General features: G+C 63.1%; 1 protein-coding gene across 1 annotated transcript; it reads left to right on the forward strand.

The window, feature by feature from the left end:
- The first annotated feature begins 1,153 nt into the window (after positions 1-1,153).
- On the forward strand, positions 1,154-20,873 carry TMCC2 (transmembrane and coiled-coil domain family 2). The gene is made up of 5 exons (XM_064498325.1): positions 1,154-1,387; positions 8,306-8,812; positions 17,918-18,852; positions 19,164-19,299; positions 19,487-20,873. Exons 1-5 carry the CDS (start codon positions 1,217-1,219, stop codon positions 19,796-19,798), a joined length of 2,061 nt encoding a protein of 686 aa, XP_064354395.1. The 5' UTR covers positions 1,154-1,216; the 3' UTR covers positions 19,799-20,873.

The raw sequence follows: 20,873 nt of genomic DNA on the forward strand, positions 1-20,873 counted from the left end.
GCCAAACGCTTTCTTGTTACGATTCAACCCAGAAGCAGCAGGCCGGACCTTAATCCCAGTAGACACGAAGCAGAGGGCAGCAGGAGCCGTCGGCTGGCAGACTGGGGGCCAGCTCGGTGTAAAGCGGTGCTGGGAGGATTTGGGAATTGTGGGGGGACCTGCAGGAAAAATTGCACTGGGCTGTCATTTACCGATCCGCGAAACCAGTGTAAGATTTACGGCATTGGCGCGGCTGGGAAAGGCCGCTCGCGCTCGGCAGACAACCCCAGCGGGGCTCTGGGAAGGTCGCTCGGGGATTGCAAAGTATTAGAGTAAAGTCTCTCCTCTCCCAAAACCTTTGCTTTTGCTGACGTGAGAGGCGAATTGGGCGATGCAGATTTAGTGCCATGGGAATACGGAACAGGGCGCAACTCCACCGGCCACTGCATCCCACTGTATCCCACCGCATCCCATCGCATCCCACCGCAACCCACCGCATCCCAGCAGCATCGCTGAGACGGCCAAACTCGCACACAGCCCCCCCAGCTCTCCGCGGGCCCCGGGGCCCCGAGGCTGCCTTCCCCCGCTCCGGCTGCTGCCGGGAGAGGCCAAGGCGGTGGGTTGGGCCCCGACGTTCACGCAGAGCCGCTGAGAGCCGCGGCAGGGCGGGCACCGGCGGGCGGCCGCGGAATGGGGTTTCAGCAGGGAAGAGAAGAAAAAAAAATTAAAAATAAAAATAATTACGATAGATATTTTGCATATGGTGTCAAGGTGTATATTTTGAAAAGGAAAAGAAAAAAAAGAGCCGCCTCCGCCCCGGGCGGCCTGGCGCAGCGGCGCGGCCCGGGCAGCAGCAGCAGCAGCAGCAGCAGCGGCGGCGGCGGCGGCGGCGGCGGGGCCCGGGGCGGCCCGGCAGCACCGCGCGCCGCGACAGCTCCGCTGCGCCGCGGCCAATGGGCGCCGCCGGCCCCGCCCGCCGCCCGCCGCTATTGGTCGGCGCGGCCGCCGCTCAGGCCGCAGCGGCGGCGGCGGCGGCGGCGGCGGCGGCGATGCCGGCGGGCGCGGAGCCGGCGCGGCGCGGAGCCGCCGCCCGCCCCGGGCGCGGCGGGGCAGGCGCGGGCAGGGCGGCGGCGCGCAGCCCGCGGCCCCCGCACCGGCCACCCCGGCGCCGCCCGCCGCCGCCGCCGTAGCCGCCGTAGCCGCCGCCGCCTGCCCGGGGGAGCCGCGGCGCAGCGGCATGAAGCGGTGCCGCTCGGACGAGCTGCGGCAGCCCGAGGAGGACCCCGGCGCGGCGGCGGCGGCGGAGGCGCCCGGCCCCGCCGCGATGGAGGCCAAGCCCGGGGAGGCGGCGGCGCCGCCGGAGGCGGGGGCCGGCCCGCCGCCGCGCACCAAGCCCCCCGACCTCAAGGTGAGCCCGGCGGCGGCGGCGGGACGGCGGCCGCTACGGCTCTGGGGGCCGGCGGGGTACCGGGGGGAGAGCGCCCGGCGGGGATACCGCCGTGCCCCCGCCCTGGGCCCTGCTCTGCTACAGGTGTGACCTTGGGGGACGGGGATGCTCCCGGGAGCGCGATGGTCCCGGGAGGGGGATGCCGCCGGGGCGGGGATGCTCCCGAAAATGCAGTGGCCCCGGGATGGGGATGCTCCCGGGAACACAATGGTCCCGGGAGGGGGATGCCGCCGGGGCGGGGATGCTCCCGAAAATGCAGTGGCCCCGGGATGGGGATGCTCCCGGGAACACAATGGTCCTGGGATGGGGATGCTGCTGGGATGGGATGCTACTGGGATGGGGATGCTGCTGGGATGGGGATGCTCCCAGCAATGTGATGGTCCCGGGATAGGAATGATGCTGGGATGGGATGCTGCCAGGATGGGGATGCTCCTAGGAACCTGATGGTCCCGGGATGGGGATGCTCCCAGGTTGGGATGCTCCCGGTTGGGCTGCTCCCAGGAGGACGATGCTCCCGCGGCAGGTTGGCAGCAGGACGCCCGGGCCTGAGCATCGCCGAGGCCGCGGGCCCCCAAGAGCAGCGACAACGGGCGGCGGTGGGAGCGGCAGGGACCCAGGTGGCACTGGGTGAGCTGCAGGAAGGGTGGCTGCACCCCGCGGCAGCGCAGAAGGGTGCTCGTGGGCTTTCCGGGGGTCGGGGGGGGCTCACAGGGTCGCGGCTCCGCGGAGGGGCTGCGCAGATCCCGCTGAACACCGCCGGAGTCGCCCCCAGCGCCGCGCGTGGGTGCTGCTCCGGGAGCACGAGCCGGTCTGGCAGGATCCGTGCTGCTGCTGCTGCTGCTGCAGCCGAAAGCAGCGGCGTGGAGACGGCCCCACGCCTGCTCCGGCTGTGCCTCCGGGCCGCGTCCGGTCCACGAGGAAAACGAGTCTCACGGCAGTGCAGAGCCACGGGAAGGGAGCCGCAGTGCCGGCGGGGTACGGGCAGCCGGAGCGGGGTGGTCCCCGGTGAAGTTTGTGCAGAGATTTCCTGCTGGTTTGGGCACGGAGCAGCTTGGAGCGCGGATGTTCAACGGGGGCCGGCTGGCGTGGGACGCAGCAGGCTTTCGCGCGGGGACGAATTTCCTGCTTTTAGCTTTGGCGTTTCCGGGCGCTGCGGCACATTGCTGCCGCGGTCAGTGCCTCTCTCGGCGGCGCTTCCAGAGGCGGCATGTCGGTCCCGCTGCGGCAGTACGGAAGCGTTTCTTCACCCTTTGATTTCAAAAAGGGCTGGACAAAAGTAGAAAATGTCCCCGTCACCCGCAGGCAACCGGGCATCCACAATGGTAAATGCTCGTTGTGGAGCTTCCCAGCAGAGCCCCCCAACCTGTCCTCCAGTCTGGGCAGTCTTACCAGTAGAGTCAAGGTCCCATCCCACCAACTCCAACCCAGGTCCTTTTCCACCTGCAGTGAGTCAAAAAAGGGGTGGAAAAAGGAGGTCCAGGATGCACAGTGTGGCCTATGCTCTGACGAGCGTATCGTGGTGGTGAGGAGCAGGCGGCCATAAGCGTTCTTTAGGCGGCACGTCCAGCTCCGAGCTGGAGCCCAGCCTTGTGTGCAACCTGCTCCAGCTTGCAGTGCCGTCAGCGGCCAAATTCCCATTGATTTTATCGATGCAGGTAGGATACCCTAGTGCAGAACTGCTTCTCGATGCATGTCTTTAAGCACATTTGCAGCTCAGCAATTAATTGCCTGCGTGAAGTGAATCCTCAGACTTGCTTTGCCGGACAGACCGCACGGAAACCGATCTGGGTGCTGCTGCCCGCAGCTTTGGCAAGCTCTGGGCCCCGGTTCCTGGCCCTGCCGCAGACTGACTGCACCAGTCCAGTCACTTCACCTGCTGGTGCCACTTTCGGTGGCATGATTAGAAAGTGGACAGTAAACTTAAAGTTTCCCTGCCCCAAACCCCTCCTTTTCCCGGGCTGCCCTCACCGAGGTGGGGTCTGTTGCTGCTAGCAGACGAGCTGCTCCCTTGCCCCCGTGCAGCTCTGCCATCCACAGCTCCGGCCGGCTTGGCCTGGGGCCACCGACCAGGGCCCACCAGTTCATCTCCCAGAGGCTATCGAACAAGTCTTAAATGTAAACTTTTGTTTGCTACCAGCCGAAGACAGATTTGAGCTGGCAACCTGGAAACAAAAGGCTGCATTGTGCCGCCTCCAAACCCCTCACCCGGGCAGGTCCTCCCCGGCAAACACATGGCAGCTTTCCTTTTGCCAGCCCCAATTTCAGCTCCTTTTTCTATAAGCAACTGCTCCATTAGGAAAAAAAGCAAAAAAAAAGTTCTGGCAAGGAGCAAAGCAGATGCATGACACATAATTCTGCTTAAAAATATGTTGGGTGGCAGAGATTTCCTGTGCTCTGCAGCAGAGTGACTGGATCCATACAAAACACTGCAGAAGGAAACATCCAGGCCTTTTGCTGCTGGAGACGGCCCAGGTGTCCCGTGGCGTTACACCAGACCGGCATTTATCGCTTAGGCCGTATTCCTGCTCTCCCCACGCATCTCTGGTCTGACTGTTTTCCCTGGGATGCTCTTTTCTCCCAAATGGGCTGATGTGACGAAGGGCTGCGAGCTGAAGCCTGGCATGACGTCCCTCTCCGGTGTCACGATCTCAGTCTTTGCAGCTCCTGCCTTTGCCTCCCTTTGAACCCGAGAGCCAAGATAGCAACGAGTTTGGAGGCACTATCCCGAGTCCGTCCTTTTTCCCGGGCGCGGAGGGGGCACTGGGGAGGCCCCGCCACGGGATGCGCAGCCCGGGAGCCGGTCCAGCGTGACCTGCCCGGAGCAGCGGGGCTGGGACAGGGTGGCCGGAGGGGACAGGGCTGCAGCGGTCTCACGGCAGCATTGACCCGTAGCGGGTCAAGCCCTGTGGTCCTTCCTCAGCCTCTCTAATTTCTGGAAGTGCTGCGAGGGGTCTGGGGAGCAGGACCTACCTGCAGCCCCAAGGACTCGCCACGGCCGCGGCCGCGCAGGCTGGCTCGCCTCGGGGAGGACGAGGAGGACTCCTCCTCGCCCATAAAGGTCACCAGCACCTGATATAAACCCCGAAGTACATTTATATTTAATCCCTCACACGAACAATTTTCCAGGCGTATTTTGGTCTTGAAAGGACACTGCCAAGGTGAGCCGAGTCCCCTGTGGTTAGCAGAACGCATCTGCTGTCGAGCAGCTCGGGCGGGAGCCGCGTGGTCACCGGAGCGGCTTCATCCATCATCTCCCCCGGACATCGCTTATCAAAAGCTCGGGGGCTCCCGGCGCGGGTGCTGCCCGCTCCCCTCGGGCACGGCCCCTCCCGGGCAAGGTGCGCGCGTGCGAACGTCCCCTCCCGGCTGGAGCAGCGCCGGGGCAATCGCTGCGGATGCCACGGATTTTATTCTGGAGAGGGTTTAATAAGGTCCGTGTCACTGTAGCATTCTGGTAGCGCGTTAAACAACATGACTAATGTTCGTCACATGTTTGTTCTCTCATCCTGGCCCCAAGAGGAGAAACGTGCGTGGGGGAGTGCTTTATTTGCCGCGTTAGACTCGCCGTATATTCTGCTCAGCGTTTGTGGCAGCTGGAGGGGGGGCCCGGGGCCGCACACAGGCCCAGCACGACGGAGGGTCCTGCTTGAGACGGGCTGCGAGGGGGCACCGGGCTGCCGGCTGCCTTGGGGCGTTAGCTCTGCCCCCCAAACCTCCGAGGATGCTGCCGTGCCCCGGGGCAAGCTGGGCAGCAGCCTGGCCTCCTCCGAGCTGGAGCGACCGGTTTCCCCTCCGGCTTTCGGCCCCGCTCGGCCCCGCGGGACAGGACGGTCTCTCACGGCGACCGTGCGGTGCCTCCAAAGGGCCCCTTGGTCCTGGCTGGAGCCTCTGGGCGGGCCTGGGACATAAATAATTAATAATAATAGAGCGAGACTCAGCAGCTGTGCTGTAGGGTCACAGCAACAAGATCTCCTCCTCGTCCGTCTGAAACCCAAGAAAGGCTTCGGGGCAGGAGCAGGGCCAGCCGGAGAGCTAGAAGCCCCTTTAGCGAGGAACGGGGAGGTTCGGAGCGTGCTGTCATTTCGCAGCGGGACGAAGACACGGCCCGAGCTTTGCACGGCAGAGCTGGACAGAGGAGCATCGGTGGATAAACATGCAAGAAGGAAACGGAGCGCTGCCACGTCCAGCCCGGAACGATGCTCGGGCGAAGCGTGTGCCTTTGACTTGACCCTGCCAAAGCCGGTAATAACTAAGGGCTGATCCACTTACGGAGGATGTGAACCAGAAGTAGCTCATTTGAAGCCCACGGAAACAAGTCCCTGCTGTTGAGCAGGAGATCTTGGCTGCGTTAATTAAAAAGATGCAAGAAATAAAGATATTCCTGGGTGTTTTACAGCTGTCTGCACAGAGAAATTAACCTCCGTATCTGTTGTATCAGTTACTAAGCCAAGGCTGTTCCAAAATAGTCTGTATAGCTGCTCTGTTATGGGCTAGAGGTAGTTTCGTTCCAGAAAAATACCTCTGCTTTGGAAGTGCGCTAATTATCCTGGAATAACATAAGAAAACAGTTTCCACATCAGCAGATTTTCTGCGATCGCTGTTGCAGAATAGCTTGTTCCATGGCGACAACTTCGTGCAGTTCTTTAGCGCAGACAAGTCTTTAGTTTTAGAAGCCATAAATTTAGTGCGGCCGAACCCAGAACAGCAGTGCTGTGATCCTGCGTCTCCCCTTTCCACTTCCCTTCTCCTTTCTTGCATGCAGATCTCTTACGGTCCCATCGGGAGCCCTATCTGCAAAGCCCATGAACGGTTCTTTCAGAAAGAAGTTGGAAAAGGCCCAAGGAGGAGGGTTTGGTTTTTTTTAAAGAAAAATCTCTATCAGATTGAGTTGTTAGGCCAAATACCCACTGAAAGTGCCTGGCTCTCACCTACAGCAGATGTTGCTATAAAGCTGTCTTTTCCTTTTTTGCAAGCTTTGCTTTTCTTCTGTTTTAGTTATCCTTAAGGATGGGAGTTGGTCTTTTCCTTTCACTTGCACCTTCTAAAGGGCTAAGCAGGAATCTGAGCCTATGTTGTACCCTTGATGGTAGAAATCTGTGGGTTTATAGTTATTACCTATCTAACACTGTCTCTGTTTCCATAGAGACTGTATAAATAGAATAAAATTTAAATCGCAATTTTCTGGAGTAGCAGTTCAGCACCACAGATTTGTTATGTCTTTCTTAGGAGAAACCGAAGGGATATAATTCTTCATTATGAATGGATAGCAGAAGGATTAAAGGTTTTGCCTATAGTGTTTAGCAACATGGGATCTAAGTGCTATCAGTAGCACCCGATTCCTTGTGAATGTTACAGACACGATGAGAATTAGGCCTTAATGAATCTGGACACTCTAGTACGAAAGTCTGGGCTTTTTAAGAGATGGAGCCTTCCTGTCGGACACAAAATCCTTCAGCCATCTGGAAGCTCCTGGAGGTCGTGTCTCAAGCACAGCTGCTTTTCTAGAAGTCACAGCTTTTGCTGAGTGACACCACGGCTAAAAGTAGCTCCCAGCTCTGAGCCCGCTTCACGTTTGCTTTCAAGCGTGAGTAAATCACAGCACTGCTAATACGGAAACCAGCCTCTCTGGGGAGAAACCACAGCCACACTGCGTCGGTGGTGAGATGCCTCGAGTTCAACAGGGTCAGGATTTTAGTCCTGGAAGTTAAGGTGCTTAGTTTAAATGCAAAATAGAGATGGTACAGAGCAACAGAGCAAACTCGTGCCATATTATCTGCTGCGTTTCTGATAGCTGAGGCTGCTCGCGGAGGTGAGAGGATCTTTCGGTGTCCCAAGGTTGTTTCCTTCACAGTGGTCAGAGTGACCATCAAATGCTGTGAGTTACTGTCCGTGCTATTGCCTTGTGGTTAAGCGTGAGCAGAAGATTGCAGAAGGCAACCAGCCAAACGTGGATCTGCCGTAGATGCAAATCTGGGCATTGCAATGACTCCGGGAAACCGCGCTGGGTTCACCTGCCTGTAATCAAGAGCGCAATCTGTTCCAGCATCCATATTGCATGACTTTGCTGTGGCCACTGCTGCTGTCCGCTGATTCCCCAGGGCAAGTCACAAGGAAGCGAGTATTTTAAAGGTCCCTGTGCTCTGTGGGAAGTCAATCTTAATGCTGCTTGAGAGGGGAAGACCTGGGGCTGCCCTGGAGGAACTTCATGCTCAGATGTCCTGCAGGCAGGTTTGTTTTGCTGTGCTGCTAAAGACCAGTCAAATCCCAGCACTGGTGACACTGGACCAGGAGGTGCAGTTTCACCCTAGCAAAGCAAGGCCAGTCTGTTGGGTGCTGCTCTTGGAGGCCATGGAAAAACCCCACGGGGAAGCCCTCCCCTTTCGTTTCTGGGGCATGTTTCCAAGAGCAGGTAGCTCTTTGCAGTGCGTTGGTGGCCGAGTCTCCAAGGCTGGGAACAACCATGGTTTTTCCAGCGACAGCAAATGTTGCTCTGTCCCCGCCGTCCCTAGGGGCGAGGTATCTTCGAGCAGATGGCATTGCGTGCCCAAACGCGTGACCCGCATGTGGTGGCGTCTCCGAGAGGCATCCTGTCCTGTACGTTTCCTGCATCGCGCTTGAGCAACTCATGCTTCCTTCCTACCCCTCTTGCTTCTTCCTGGGGTAGCCAGAGCCCAGAGACCGTGCCCTGGGGCAGGTAGCGGGGGCTGGAGGTGCCCCCCGCCCTGCGGGAAGCGCGCCAGCGAGGCTCCCGGGCCCGCGGCGTGCCGATGCTGAGGACAAGCAGACGTTGCGCGGAGGCTGGGCGCGCGCCGTGCCGCCGTGCAGGGCGATGCCGCCGTTCCCCGCGGTAAGGGGGCTGTTTTCTCTCCTCTCCCGCAGAAAATCCAGCAGCTGTCCGAGGGCTCCATGTTCGGCCACGGCCTGAAGCACCTTTTCCACAGCCGCCGGCGGTCGCGGGAGCGGGAGCACCAGAACTCCCAGGACTCGCTGCCGCCCCAGCCCGGCGCCTCCGACCACGACTCCCCCGACGAGAAGGAGCGCTCGCCGGAGATGCACCGCGTCTCCTACGCCGTGTCGCTGCACGACCTCCCCGCGCGCCCCACCGCCTTCAACCGGGTGCTGCAGCAGATCCGCTCCCGGCCCTCCATCAAGCGGGGCACCAGCCTGCACAGCGGCAGCCGGCGGGCCAAGAGCGGCTCGCTGGAGCCGCAGCGGGGCAGCCCCCACCTGGGCCGCCGGGCCCCCCAGGACAGCAGCCTCACCGCCATCCTGCACCAGCACCAGGGCCGGCCCCGCTCCTCCTCCACCACCGACACCGCCATCCTCCTGGCCGAGAGCGGGGCCGTGTACCTGCTCACCGAGGACACCGAGGGCCTCGCCGAGAAGGTAAGGCCGAGCCGCGGGGCTGCTGCCCCCGGGGATGGGGACGGGACCCCGGCGGTGGCACAGCGCTGATCGCAACGGCTGCCAGCGCGGACCGTGCCGGCTCCCGCGGGGCAGGCGACGAGGGCAGCCGCTCCGGTTTGGTGCGCCGCGCTCGGACCTGCCAGCCGGCCGCCCCGGGGCAGGACGGGCGAGGAGCACCCCGAAGCGTGCTGCGGGGAGACCTTCCCCTGGCACAGCCGGCTCAGCTCGGCTGCGAGGGGACCGTTGACGCCGAACCTCGAGCGTTTTGGTCGCTGCTGGGTTTCGTGCTCCTCCGGGCGAGGTGAAAGCGGGAACGTGCTGCAGCTCTGTTCCCGGGTGGGATTCGAGGCAGAGGGGAAGGGCTCAGGCAAAGAGCCGCACGAATCCCACCCGAGGTCCTTAGCGGCAATGAGACCCCAGCAGCGAGCAGCCTGGCCACGTCACCCGAGCCAGCCCGCTCAGCCACCTGCACGTCCCCTGCCCCTGCTTTCTCGGACAGGTTTTGTCCCGAACGAGCTGTGGCAGGCAGAAAGCAGGGACCAACACTGTTGGTTTTTCTCATCATATGGTAGACAAAAATATTCCTATTTGAGCAGCTCATCTGCTGCTTTGCAGGGGGACCAGCTGCACCTCGCGTAGGAGATCGCTATTAAACGAATGCTGGACCCGCGGATAGAGGAGAAGGGGGTGCTACGCGGAAACCGTGCACTGGGGCCGGAGCCGGGGGGGCTGGTGCTCATCCCCGCGTCTCGGCCAGCAGACGCATTTAGAGAACAAAGTTTCAAGGCTGGGAAACGATCCCGGCACCTCATGCCCTACATTAAGCATTAAACAAGCTCAATTAAGGTATAAGATATCCAGATCCTGGCCCTTTGCTTTAGCTACCAGACACCGCAGCTCTCCTAGGTGCAGGGCCAGAAAGCCCCGTTCCTCCGTCTGATCTTCCCGTCCCTCCATCTCGGTGCAGGGACCCGACTGCGCCTGCCTGCGTCCCGGGACCGCCGGGCCCCGGTGCTGCCGTCCTTCTCCCCGGCCGCGCAGCTGCCTGCCGGCTCTCATCTCCGCCGGCGGCACGGCGAGCGCAGCTGGGCCGCGCGGCTGCAAACTAGCGCTGGCCGAAGTGATTTTTGCATCGCTCTGTGCATCGCTGATAGGGAGGATGATATTTCCGTCTAGCGTTTAGCGCTGTTAATTATGGAGCACCGAGAGCGGGGCTGCTGCGCGGCACCCCGGGGCCGGCGCGGTGCATGGGGCAGCAGGGAGGGCGCCCGCCCCGCTTTTGGGGGGCTGTGCCAGGCGCGGGGCTGCCGCGGGGGGCAGAGCGGCCGGGCTAAGATGCTTTGGACGTCCAGGAATATCCCTAAGAGGGTGAAGGTGGCTGGGCAGAGCTGCCAGGCGCTGCAGGGCGGGCGCTGCGGAGGGGACGCCCGGGAGCAACCGGCCGGGTTTATAACCGAGGGACAGAGTCACAGGCGTCCCCCTGCCCGGCAATGGTCCCCGTGCTCCTGGGCACGGTCACAAAGAGGGAAAATCCGATTCCCCCGGCCCCCATGCTCGGCGTTCGTGCCGTTTCCCATTGTCGCGGCCACGGGACAGCTCCGGGCACCCGACGGGAGCTGACCGAGCAGCCGGACCCGCTTGTCTCCCCGCTCCGCCGGGGGAAACCTGACCCAGCCGCTTTTGTTGCCCTCTGAGGTAATGGAAAGAAGATCAACAGGATACTTTTTCTTCCTATTTTCACGTGGCTTTTTCTCCCGCCAAGCATCAAGCTGCAGCCGACGCTCACAGCTTTCAGCGGGTGCCAGCGCTGCTGCCCCGCGGGGACGGGGACCCCCGGCCGTGGGGCCCGGCCCGGCCGCTGCACGCTGAGCCCGCGGCCTCCCCAGAGCGGCCGTTCAGGTTGTGAGTTCGAGGATCCGCAGCCAAAACTGCTTGGTCTGACGCTGTGCGGAGCCGGGGGCTTCTCGCCCGCGCGGGGCCCAGCCCCACCACCCTCTCTGCTCCCACGCGTCCGAAGCCGAAGCCGCTCGGAGCGGGACACGAGCACCCTGGAAGCGGGCGAGGATGGAGCCGGGCTCGTTGCTGATGGAGCAGCACAAAAAGGGGATGAATAATTCACTGCATATGGCACAAAGAGAAATAAGAAGAGAGCTGATACCACGGCTGTGTGGGGCAATGGAAAAACCACCTATTCAGAGGAACAAGAGCTACACGATGTTCTCATGCCGTATTATTTTTCCATAGCCCTAAGGAAAGCCAGCCTCCTGCCTGAAACGCGGTGGGAAAAGCCGTACGGGCACCACTCCCACGCTGGACCGCACGCGGGATGCAGCGATGCTCCGCGCTGAACAGCGAGGCCACGGTGCTGCACCACGCACCAGCCTCGCCCGGAGCAGGAGCGGCACCGGCCACCGCCAAAATCCCCTTTTCCCTCCCCACCGCGGCACAGAACCGGCATCGCTGGCATGTGGCCGCCGCTCGCCCCGCCGCTCGCCGTCCCCCCGTGGGGGCTGTAAATCAGCCCTGGCCGCGGCCGCGCAGACCGCGGGGCCTCTCAGCACCGTTAACGCGTTTGGCGCTTGCAGCGTATCGAAAATCGATGCGGCGCCGGGCTCTGCGGGCGGAGGGAAACCCTGCTTCCCGGGGCCGCAGAAACAGCGCTGGCGGTGCCGCGGCCTCGGAAAGCCGGAGCGCCGCGCTGCCGGCAGCCCCAGCAGCTTCTGCAGAAAGCCGAAAAGCAGGAAAATCCCCCCGTCACCGCGGAAAGCCCGAGAGGGGAAGGGCATCACGGCAGCATTGCTCACCCCGCTCGCGCACGGGGACCCCGAGCAAAGCCCTCCGCCGCCCTCCGCCGCTGCCGGGCCGGCTCTGAGCGCTCCACGAGGGGCAGCTCCGGGCAATTTAGGGCTGGATCGGCCCCTCGCGGGGCAGCACCCCGCGGGAGCAGTAGGCAGGGGCTGGGGTTCGGAGGCGCTGCTGCATCACAGGGAATTTCTTTTCCTGCTGGTTGGTTTTGCAGGGTTTTGCTCTTGTTCCCAGCAGCACATTTTGTGGTCACGGAAAGTTCAGGGTGCTCAAACACAGTGAAAATAATGTGAACATGAAAACTCTCCCATCTAAAAAAAAAAAAAAGCCCCCCCCCCCCCCCCGAGCATCTCCCTGCACCGCTGCAGCTCCCGGAGCCACGTGTGCCCGGGAGGCCGATGCCGGCGGCTGGGATGGGGGGTCCCGCAGGGCACCCTCGGCCGCGACGAGCCGCGGCGGCGCCTGCACATCCCGTGTGTGCCAGCACCGCGGGGCCAGCGCGGCCCTAAGGCCGTTTCATGTGATCCCTGCTCCGGCCAAGCGCCTCCTTAGCTTGAAAACCTTCCGCTGAAGCTACTTAAGTCCGTTTGTCCCAGTGCAAAATTGAACACTGATAGCGCGGGGTGAGCGAGGCCGGGGGAGGCACCGCGGTCGCCGGCTGCCCCGGGGCGCCCCGATGCCCTTCCTGGCCCCGTTTTGTGCTGGTGCCCAAAGGGGAGCAGAAGGTCCTTGCAGAAGAGTTGTTTTTCACCCAGAAATTTCATGCTGGATTTTTCACTCATTGCATAACTGCCTAAATGCGAGAGCTGGATTAATCCCGTATGGAATTGCTCAGCCTCAGCCGGTGCTTTTCCAGCAGTTATTGAGTCTTTCTTTTTTTCTTTTTTTTTAAATTAAGTTCCTGCAGCAACCTCAGAGGAGTCCCCGCGCTCCTGGCACGCTCCCCGGGTTGCCCGGGCACCTGCGGGTGTCTGCAGCCGCGCAATGCCCGTTCTGCCGCACGGATGCTCCTCGTCCCTGCGGAGCCGCAGCCGGCCCTGGGGACCCCTCTTTGCTCCCTGGGTGGAGAGCCGCGGTGTGCGGTGCCGCCAGCCCGGCCTGCACCGCCATCGCCCGCTCCGGGCTCCCGGCCATGAGATGGCACCAGTCCTGCATCACGCTGCCCCGCCGGGCGCCGCGCCACAAGTGACACGAGTGCAAGGGCTCAGCCCGGCTCCGCGCGTAGGCGGCAGCAGGCGGTTTGGCTGTGCCGGCCGGGCCCGGACCCGAACCGCGTCGGCGTGCAGAGCTCGCCCGGTGCTGCCGGCTGCGGAGGGTCAGCGCGCAACAAAGCTGCTGGAGATCGCTGCGTGATTAACTCGGCAGCAGCAGAGTAGCAGACTCGTGCAGTGATTCACCCCCAGCAAAAGACACTGTGTTCCCCAGCCATACGCCGCTGTTCCCAGCCCACTGCGCTCGGCGGGGAGGCAGCCGGCACCCGGCACGCGCCGGCGGTGAGCCAGGCGCTGAGCCCAGCGGAGCAGGGCCATGGGCAGGGTCCGGTTCGGCCCAGTGGCCGTATCCGTATCCCCGTAGCCGAGAGCAGGTTGTGGCTGTCGGAGGCTGAGCCGGGCTGCGAGCGCAGCTTCAGCCCGAGACCCCCCCCGGCGAGGGGCCGCTGCTGAGGCGCCCGGCGCATCGTTAGCGGCAGCCGTGGCTGATGCATTCTCCCGACGCCTGTCCTGGGAAGAGGATGCTGCTCCTGAATTCCCTGCCGGGAGTGTCTGTAAGTCTCCCCCGCGGCTCGGCACGGAGGATTCCCAGGACCGAGGCGTGAGGACCGAGGTGGCTCCCGGATCGGGCTGTGCGGGGGGCTGCCTGGTTCCTGCTGGCTGCAAGATTTCAGGGCCGAGCCAAAAAGCAACTTGCTTTGGACACCGGCCACCGCGGGAGATGGGAGGATTAGGAGCAGCTGAGCTGGCAGATCTGTGCCCGTGTCAGCGTCCTGCTGCCGCCGACGCACACGCGGCCCCCTCGCCCTGCACGGGGACACGCCGTAGCCCAGCCCAGCTATCTTCTCCCCTTTTTTAGTACATGCTTCTCTAAGCTAAGCTCAGGCCTCGGCTAAGCCGCTGCCAGCCCGGCGGCCGCTGCAAAGGCAGCGCTGTGCAGGCTCCCGCTGCCGCTGCTGCCAGCTGCAAAGGGGCAGAGCAGGAGCCTGAAACTTGCTGCTGTCTGCGTTGCATCACGAGGTGACTTGTCCCTTGTTTCAGGCGCTCGGAGCAGGATCTGTAGGCGGTCGGGGCTGGATTCTGCACCGCTCGGCGCTGGCACATGCTGCATGGGCTGCGATTTCGTGGCGCCCCAGGGATTTCCTTTTGCACAGGAGCTGGGATTTATTTACTTCTAAATTTGCCTCTTACAGGCAGGCCTGGAAAGCATAGCCGCTGCTCCCTGACCGCTGGACTCGCTCTGCAAAGCGGGGCCGGTGTTACGGATGAAGGGGGCCCACCGCCCCCGGCTCCGGTCACTGCCTTGCAAACCCCCTTTGCTCGCGGGAGCGGCTGGGGAGGGGGCAGAGCTGGAGCTGGCGCCGGCTCCTCGGTGCCCCGGCGTGGTGATGGGACCACACGCAAAATCAGCTGTGGGGTGGGAATATTTCTAAGCTGCCTCCTTTGCTGAAAAAGAGCAGAGACGGAGGGGTGCAGGTTAATCCCGGTCATCCGGCCCGTCGTCTGGGGCAGCAGATGCTCTGCCGCCACCGTTGCTCTGGGGTTTCGGACAAGGAAGGTCCAGGGGTTTGTCTGGCTCAGCCGCAGGTTGCGGGTTTCAGTTCTGCATCCTTTAATCGCTCCGACGTGGTCTGGCTCCCGTGCGCGGCAGCCCCGCTGCAGCCCTCCCTCCGGAGCAATCTCCCGCGTCGGCAATCCCGGCGCGGGCGGACGGCCCCCGCGCGCCTGCAAAGCCGCGTCGGCTCCGAGCCCGGCGCCCGGCCGCTCGCCCCTAATCCGGCCCGTAGTCCCTCCCCCCGGCCGCTCCGGGCCTCGCCGCGGCCGCCGCCGAGCTCCCCTCGCCCATGGCAGCAGCGCCCGGCCCCGCGCCCCTCGTGACATGGAGGTAGGTCCTGGCCGCGGCGGATCCCGGAATAACCCCGCGGCAGCGTCGCTCCGGGCGGGATGGGATGGGATGGGATGGGACCCGCGTGGCTTTCGGGGGTTGCCTTTCTGCCGGCGCCTGCAGAGTCGCGACGGGCGATAACAGCCGGCGGCACGGCGTGCGGCGGTGCGGCAGGGACGGGGTGGGAAGCTCTGACGGCAGATGAAGCCCTGAGCCCGGATTACGTACGAGGAATTATCCTCAGGCTGGTGATGGAGCGCCGGGAGCTGCCGCCATCCCCGGCAATAGCAGGCAGCCGAGGCTGGGTGCCACCGGCAGCGGGACGGGGACCGGGGATGGGGACCGGGTCCTGGCGGTGGCACGGGTCTGATTGCAAGGGCTGGCTTGCAGGATGGGCCCTGGTCCAAGAATAAGTGCTTTGAGATCCCTAAAGGAGCAGGGCCGTGGCTGTGGCCGCGTTCAGTGCATGCACGCTGCAACCTGCCCTGGCCACCAGCGCCTTCGGGCAGCTCGGCGGTACTGGAGTTCTGCACGCTTGAAGGTGTGCGCGGTCCTTCGCGTCGCCCCTTCCTCCCTCGCTGAGTTTCGGGGGAAGCGCGGTCCCGCTCGGCAGCCAAAGCCTGCGCTCAGGGCTGGCACGAAAGCGGCCACAATGCTGATAAATCCGCTGCGCTCGCTCGTAGGTTATAACGTAGGGAAAACAGGATGGGTTGGATCCTGAGCAAGTGTCTGGAGACAAATAAGCCGCGCTCGAGAGCGATGCTCCGAACTCCAGAATAACTGATTGAGCAATTTCTTAAATCTCTGCTTCTTTGCTTGCGCCCGCTGCACGTCGCGGCTCTCCCGGGTTGAGCTCTGCTGATAAGGACATTTTTCCCTCCCACGTCCTGCGTCGCTGCCGCATCCCGTGAGGCCCCCCCCCCCCCGTCCCCCCCGAGCCTCGGCAAGCCGGCACGGGAACGAGCGGCGGTTTCGCGGCGATCTCCCTCCCAGAGGGTTTCTGCATGGAGGGAAAGTGCAGCTCCCACTAATCCCCCCGCTAAATCCGCTGTGCAGAGCTTTCGGCTCGTGGGGATTTAGCCGGCGTTGCTGGCTGATGCTGCAGGATCCATATTGTCTTTTTCGGTTGTTGTTTTCAAAGCGAAACCTGGTGGGTTTCCTGCGCTTTGCCCCGTGCCCGAGACGGAGGGGCGGCCGGGCGGCGACGGCGGCAGCGGCGGAGGCAGGGACGGTTTCTCACTGCTCAGCGCGGTCCAGAGGGCTGAAATTTCATTCCCAAAATCACTCGGCTCGGTGGGAATAACTAGGGTTTGCCTTCAGGGCAAGCGAAGCCGGACTGCAGATCCCCTCCCCGCAGGCTGCAGCTTTTAGTTCTCCTCCCTGGCATCATCGGGGGAAGCCGCTATTTTTTCCTCCCCATCCCAAGGAAGCACTAGTTGCCCGTACGGCGCTGGGTGCTGCTGCTCTGCTCTCGGCGGGCAGCACCGCGGCTTTCTGCTCCCCCGGGGGCTTCCCGCGAGCGCAGACTCGATGGAAAAGAGGAAGGAGGCCAAGGCAGCGCTGCAGTAACCGTGTTTCGTGGAAGCAAAGTTTGAGCAACTTCTCCCCTTGCATCGGCTGAGGCCGGTTTCCTGTTTCGGCTTAGCTGCGAGTGCTCTGCTTTTCTAAAGCTGGTTTTAGCCTTTGCTGCATATAGAAATGAGGGGTGAGGAAAGCCCCGCGGAGCGGTGCCGGGCGGCCCCGGGCTCGCGGGGGGCTCGTGGCCGCCGGGATTTTCCTCCCCGCCCCGCTGGGACCATCGGCGCAAGACACTATGGCAGCACAACCGCCTGGTTATTTAAAACCCTGCAAATATCCCCGAGCCATCCCGGGTGGCAAAGCACCCGCCGAGAGCCCGGCCCTCCCCAGCAGCGATCCCTCCATCCCTCGGCGTTATCCCTATTAAAGGGTCATTTGGGGAAAGCGTGATGGAAATGAGAAATTATTCAGGTCTGCCAGCGGTATTTAACTTTCAAGCAGCTCTTAATTAGCAGCCAGGAGCCGTTTATACAACCGCTGAGATTTGCCTAAGAATCTGCGTATAAAGCGCAGCAACCGGAAAGGTTTGGGATTTTCGGGTGGGAGAGGCGGCGGCGCGGGGCGGCACACGCGGGGCTCGGCTCCCGGGCACCGTCCAGCTCCGCCGTGCATTCAGTGTGGCTGCAGGCCCGTGGTTTTTCTCTCCCAATGCTTTAATTTTTCCACCTATAAAATGGAAATCAGCATGCGCCCGCACTGTAGGTGCCGACTGTTTGCCGAGGGCTCTCGAGGTGCCGGGTGAAAAGCCGCAGACAGAAGCAGAAAGCTTCGCACCGGGGGGGGACGGAGCCGCTGCACGGTCCGGCCTCGCTGGCCCCGTGTTGGAAACGGCCCCTCTGGATTCGCCCCCAGCTCAGGCTTACAGGGCAGCGTCTCCTCTCTTTGTGAAAAAACTCCTGTGTGCATCTAAAACTAAGCCTCACAACTGAAATACCTCCCGGCTGCTCAGTCCCGGCTCTCGCGGCTGTTTTGGTGGGAGGTTTGGTGCGGGGTTGAGTGTCACCGCCTCGCTGCCCGAGCGGCGCGGGACGGGGGCTGCAGCGGGAGCTCGTGGGGTCAGAGCCGAGCCCGGCCCCTCCCCGCCTGCCGGTCCCGCTCGGGGACACGGAGAGACGCGGCTCCCCAAACTGCTTGCGGGAAAGGAGGCTGATGCCAAAGAGCAGCGCGGAAATTGGACGGTTTCCAGACGCGTAACCTTTTCCACGTCTTCTCCCCTGGATGGCGTTGGATGTGCGTAGCTGCTAACGGCCTGGAGACACAAACGGCTTCCCGGTCTCTGCGCTGGGCGAGGGCGGAGCTCAGCTCCCGGCTGTGGACGTTTCTCACTGAAAGCAATTGGCCAAAAAAGGCCCCTAAAGAGTAATTATTGTGTGGCTGCATCTTCTAACTGGGTCACCAATAAGTGTTACGGCTGGGAAACGCTTAACGGGGCAGGAGAGATCCTGCTTCTAGGTACCGCTCTCCTACCCCACTCCTCCCTCCTCTCTCCCTCTCCTGCCCCTCGGGTCTCTTTTCCTCTCTCTGCTTTCCGATACCGGTAGATGAGCGGCTGCTCTGGTTTCGCCTCCCTCCGCTGAGCTTTGCCCCGCTCTCTCTTTGCCCCAGCTGGACAAGGGGGACGTGACCGCGCTGAGCCTGCCTCCCAACGCCGGCCACGGCGACGCCGACGGCAACATCTGCCTGGACGTCCCGGAGGGCACCCCGGATCCCCACCGGACCAAAGCCGCCATCGAGCATCTGCACCAGAAGATCCTCAAGATCACCGAGCAGATCAAAATCGAGCAGGAGGCTCGGGATGACAACGTGGCCGAATACCTGAAGCTGGCCAACAACGCGGACAAGCAGCAGGCCTCCCGCATCAAGCAGGTCTTCGAGAAGAAGAACCAGAAGTCGGCGCAGACGATTGCGCAGCTGCACAAAAAGCTCGAGCACTACCACAAGAAGCTGAAGGAGATCGAGCAGAACGGGCCGTCCCGGCAGCCCAAGGATGTCTTCCGGGACATGCACCAAGGCCTCAAGGACGTGGGTGCCAACGTCCGCTCCAGCATCAGCGGCTTCGGAGGCGGCGTTGTGGAGGGCGTCAAAGGCGGGCTCTCGGGCTTGTCGCAGGCCACCCACACCGCCGTGGTCTCCAAGCCCCGGGAGTTTGCCAGCCTCATCCGCAACAAGTTTGGCAGCGCGGACAACATCGCCCACCTGAAGGACACGCTGGACGACGGGCACCCCGAGGAGGCGTCGCGGGCCCTCAGCGGCAGTGCCACCTTGGTCTCCAGCCCCAAGTACGGCAGCGACGACGAATGCTCCAGTGCCACCTCGGGGTCGGCCGGCGGCAGCAACTCAGGGGCAGGGCCGGGTGGCTTGGGGAGCCCCAAGTCCAACACCCTGGACAGTCACCACAACAACTTTGACACCATCCTGGAGGAGCTCCGGGAGATCAAGGACAGCCAGTCGCACCTGGAGGACTCCATGGAGGACCTCAAGGCCCAGCTGCAGAGGGATTACACCTACATGACGCAGTGCTTGCAGGAGGAGCGGTACAGGTAGGGCCTGGCGGGCGCGGGCGGCGGCAGGGGGGCACACGCTCGCCCTCCCCGTGCTGCTCACCCTTTGCAATGGTCCTCCCTGCCAGACCCCCCCCCCAGCAGCACCCACGGTGCCGGGCAGCGGGTGCTCGGCGCTGCGCGTGGGGCGAGCTGGGGAGGAGGCTGGGGGAGCGCCGGCGACCCCGGGAATCGGCTGTAACCCCGCGGGCTGCAACGCGGGAGGGGACCGGGGGGGTCGTGCCTGCGGGGGCACCGCGGACGGCCAGCCCGCCCCAGCAGCCCTCTCCCCTCCCGGGCTCCCCGCGCAGGTACGAGCGCCTGGAGGAGCAGCTGAACGACCTCACGGAGCTGCACCAGAACGAAATGACCAACCTGAAGCAGGAGCTGGCCAGCATGGAGGAGAAGGTGGCCTACCAGTCCTACGAGAGGGCGCGGGACATCCAGGTGGGCCCGCACGGGGCAGCGGAGGGAGCTGGGGCTGGAGCGAGGGGCGGGCGGTGCCGGGAAGGGGATGGATGGGGGGATCCCTCTCTGGGGGACCCGGTGGGACACGCGCGGTGAGCCAGGCTGTGCCCCAGGGAGCCCCGAGCGGCGGCAGCGCGGGGGCCCTGACGCAGCCCGTGCCGTGCAGGAGGCGGTGGAGTCCTGCCTGACGCGGGTCACCAAGCTGGAGCTCCAGCAGCAGCAGCAGCAAGTGGTGCAGCTGGAAGGGGTGGAGAACGCCAACGCCCGGGCCCTCCTGGGCAAGTTCATCAACGTCATCCTGGCCCTCATGGCCGTGCTGCTCGTCTTCGTCTCCACCATCGCCAACTTCATCACCCCGCTCATGAAGACCCGCATGCGCATCCTCAGCACCGCCCTGCTCGTCCTCTTCCTCCTCTTCCTCTGGAAGCACTGGGACTCCATCACCTACTTTCTGGAGCACGTGCTGCTGCCCAGCTGATGCCCTGCCGGGCCCGGGGGGCTTGCTGTTTCCTGCGGAGCAGAGGGTGGGAGGGGGCCGGCGCCCTGCAGCCTTCGTCTGACTTCTTCACGCCCTTGGTCGAGTCGCTTTCCCGCCCCTCCGCCCTCCCTGCACCCGTCTGCGACCGCGTCCAGCACCCGCACGGCGGAGATGGAGCCGGGATCTGTCAGTCCTCCGGGATGTTCGGGGAGGGCAGGCTGGGCACGGAGGAGGCGGGTGGAAGGAGACGGTAATTCAGGCGTCGTTGGGTTGCGCTGGGAGGTTTGGGTTGTTTTTAACGTCGTTCTGTTGTCCTGGAAGTCTGCGGGAAGGAGGTCGTGTCGCAGGAAGGGCTGAGCTGGCCCGAGGTGGCGAACGGCTCCGTCCCGGGGTGCAGCGAAGCGGCGCGTGCGGGAGGAGCGAGCAGAGGGCAGGGGACATCCCCGCTCCCAGTGGGCAGCGTGTGGCCGTCTGTCCCACAGCCGCCGGGAGCCCGATGCCAGCGCCAGCATCGGCACCGCCACGGGTGCCACGTCCTCCACCGGCTTCCCTGCCGTTATCCATTTTCCCCTCCCCTGGCTTTAGCGGGTCGGAGCTCTTCAGGGACGCCTGGCCTTCCCGGCAGCACGCCTCCGGGCTTCGCAGCCTCCGCAAAGTGTCGTGTGCGTGTGCGTGTGTGTGTGTGCGCGTGCGGTTTTTAAGTTAATTCGAGACTCGTTTCCATTTGTGAAGCAAAGCTGGGAGAGCGGGGGGAGGCGAGCGGCTGCCTCCCCGGCCCCACGCAAGAGCACGGCATGCTGTCTCGACTGTTTCTTAAATTATTTCATACATATATATTTATGTAATATATCTACACACACATATATATATAAATATATATATATAAAAATATATGCACAGTCAGGTCCTCCTCGGGTGCAGCGCCGCCGGCCTCGGCCGGCTCGTCGCAGCGGCGGATTTGGCCCTGCGGCCGCCGAGGCGTGTGCTGGCAGGGCTGCGTCACTACCAGGTTATGCCGTTAAATAGCTGTAAAAACTCAGAAGTAAATAAACTTTGGAAGTTTGAGCTCTCGAAA

The sequence above is a fragment of the Dromaius novaehollandiae genome, chromosome 27, assembly GCF_036370855.1.
Source record: "Dromaius novaehollandiae isolate bDroNov1 chromosome 27, bDroNov1.hap1, whole genome shotgun sequence".
Lineage (NCBI taxonomy): Eukaryota > Metazoa > Chordata > Aves > Casuariiformes > Dromaiidae > Dromaius > Dromaius novaehollandiae.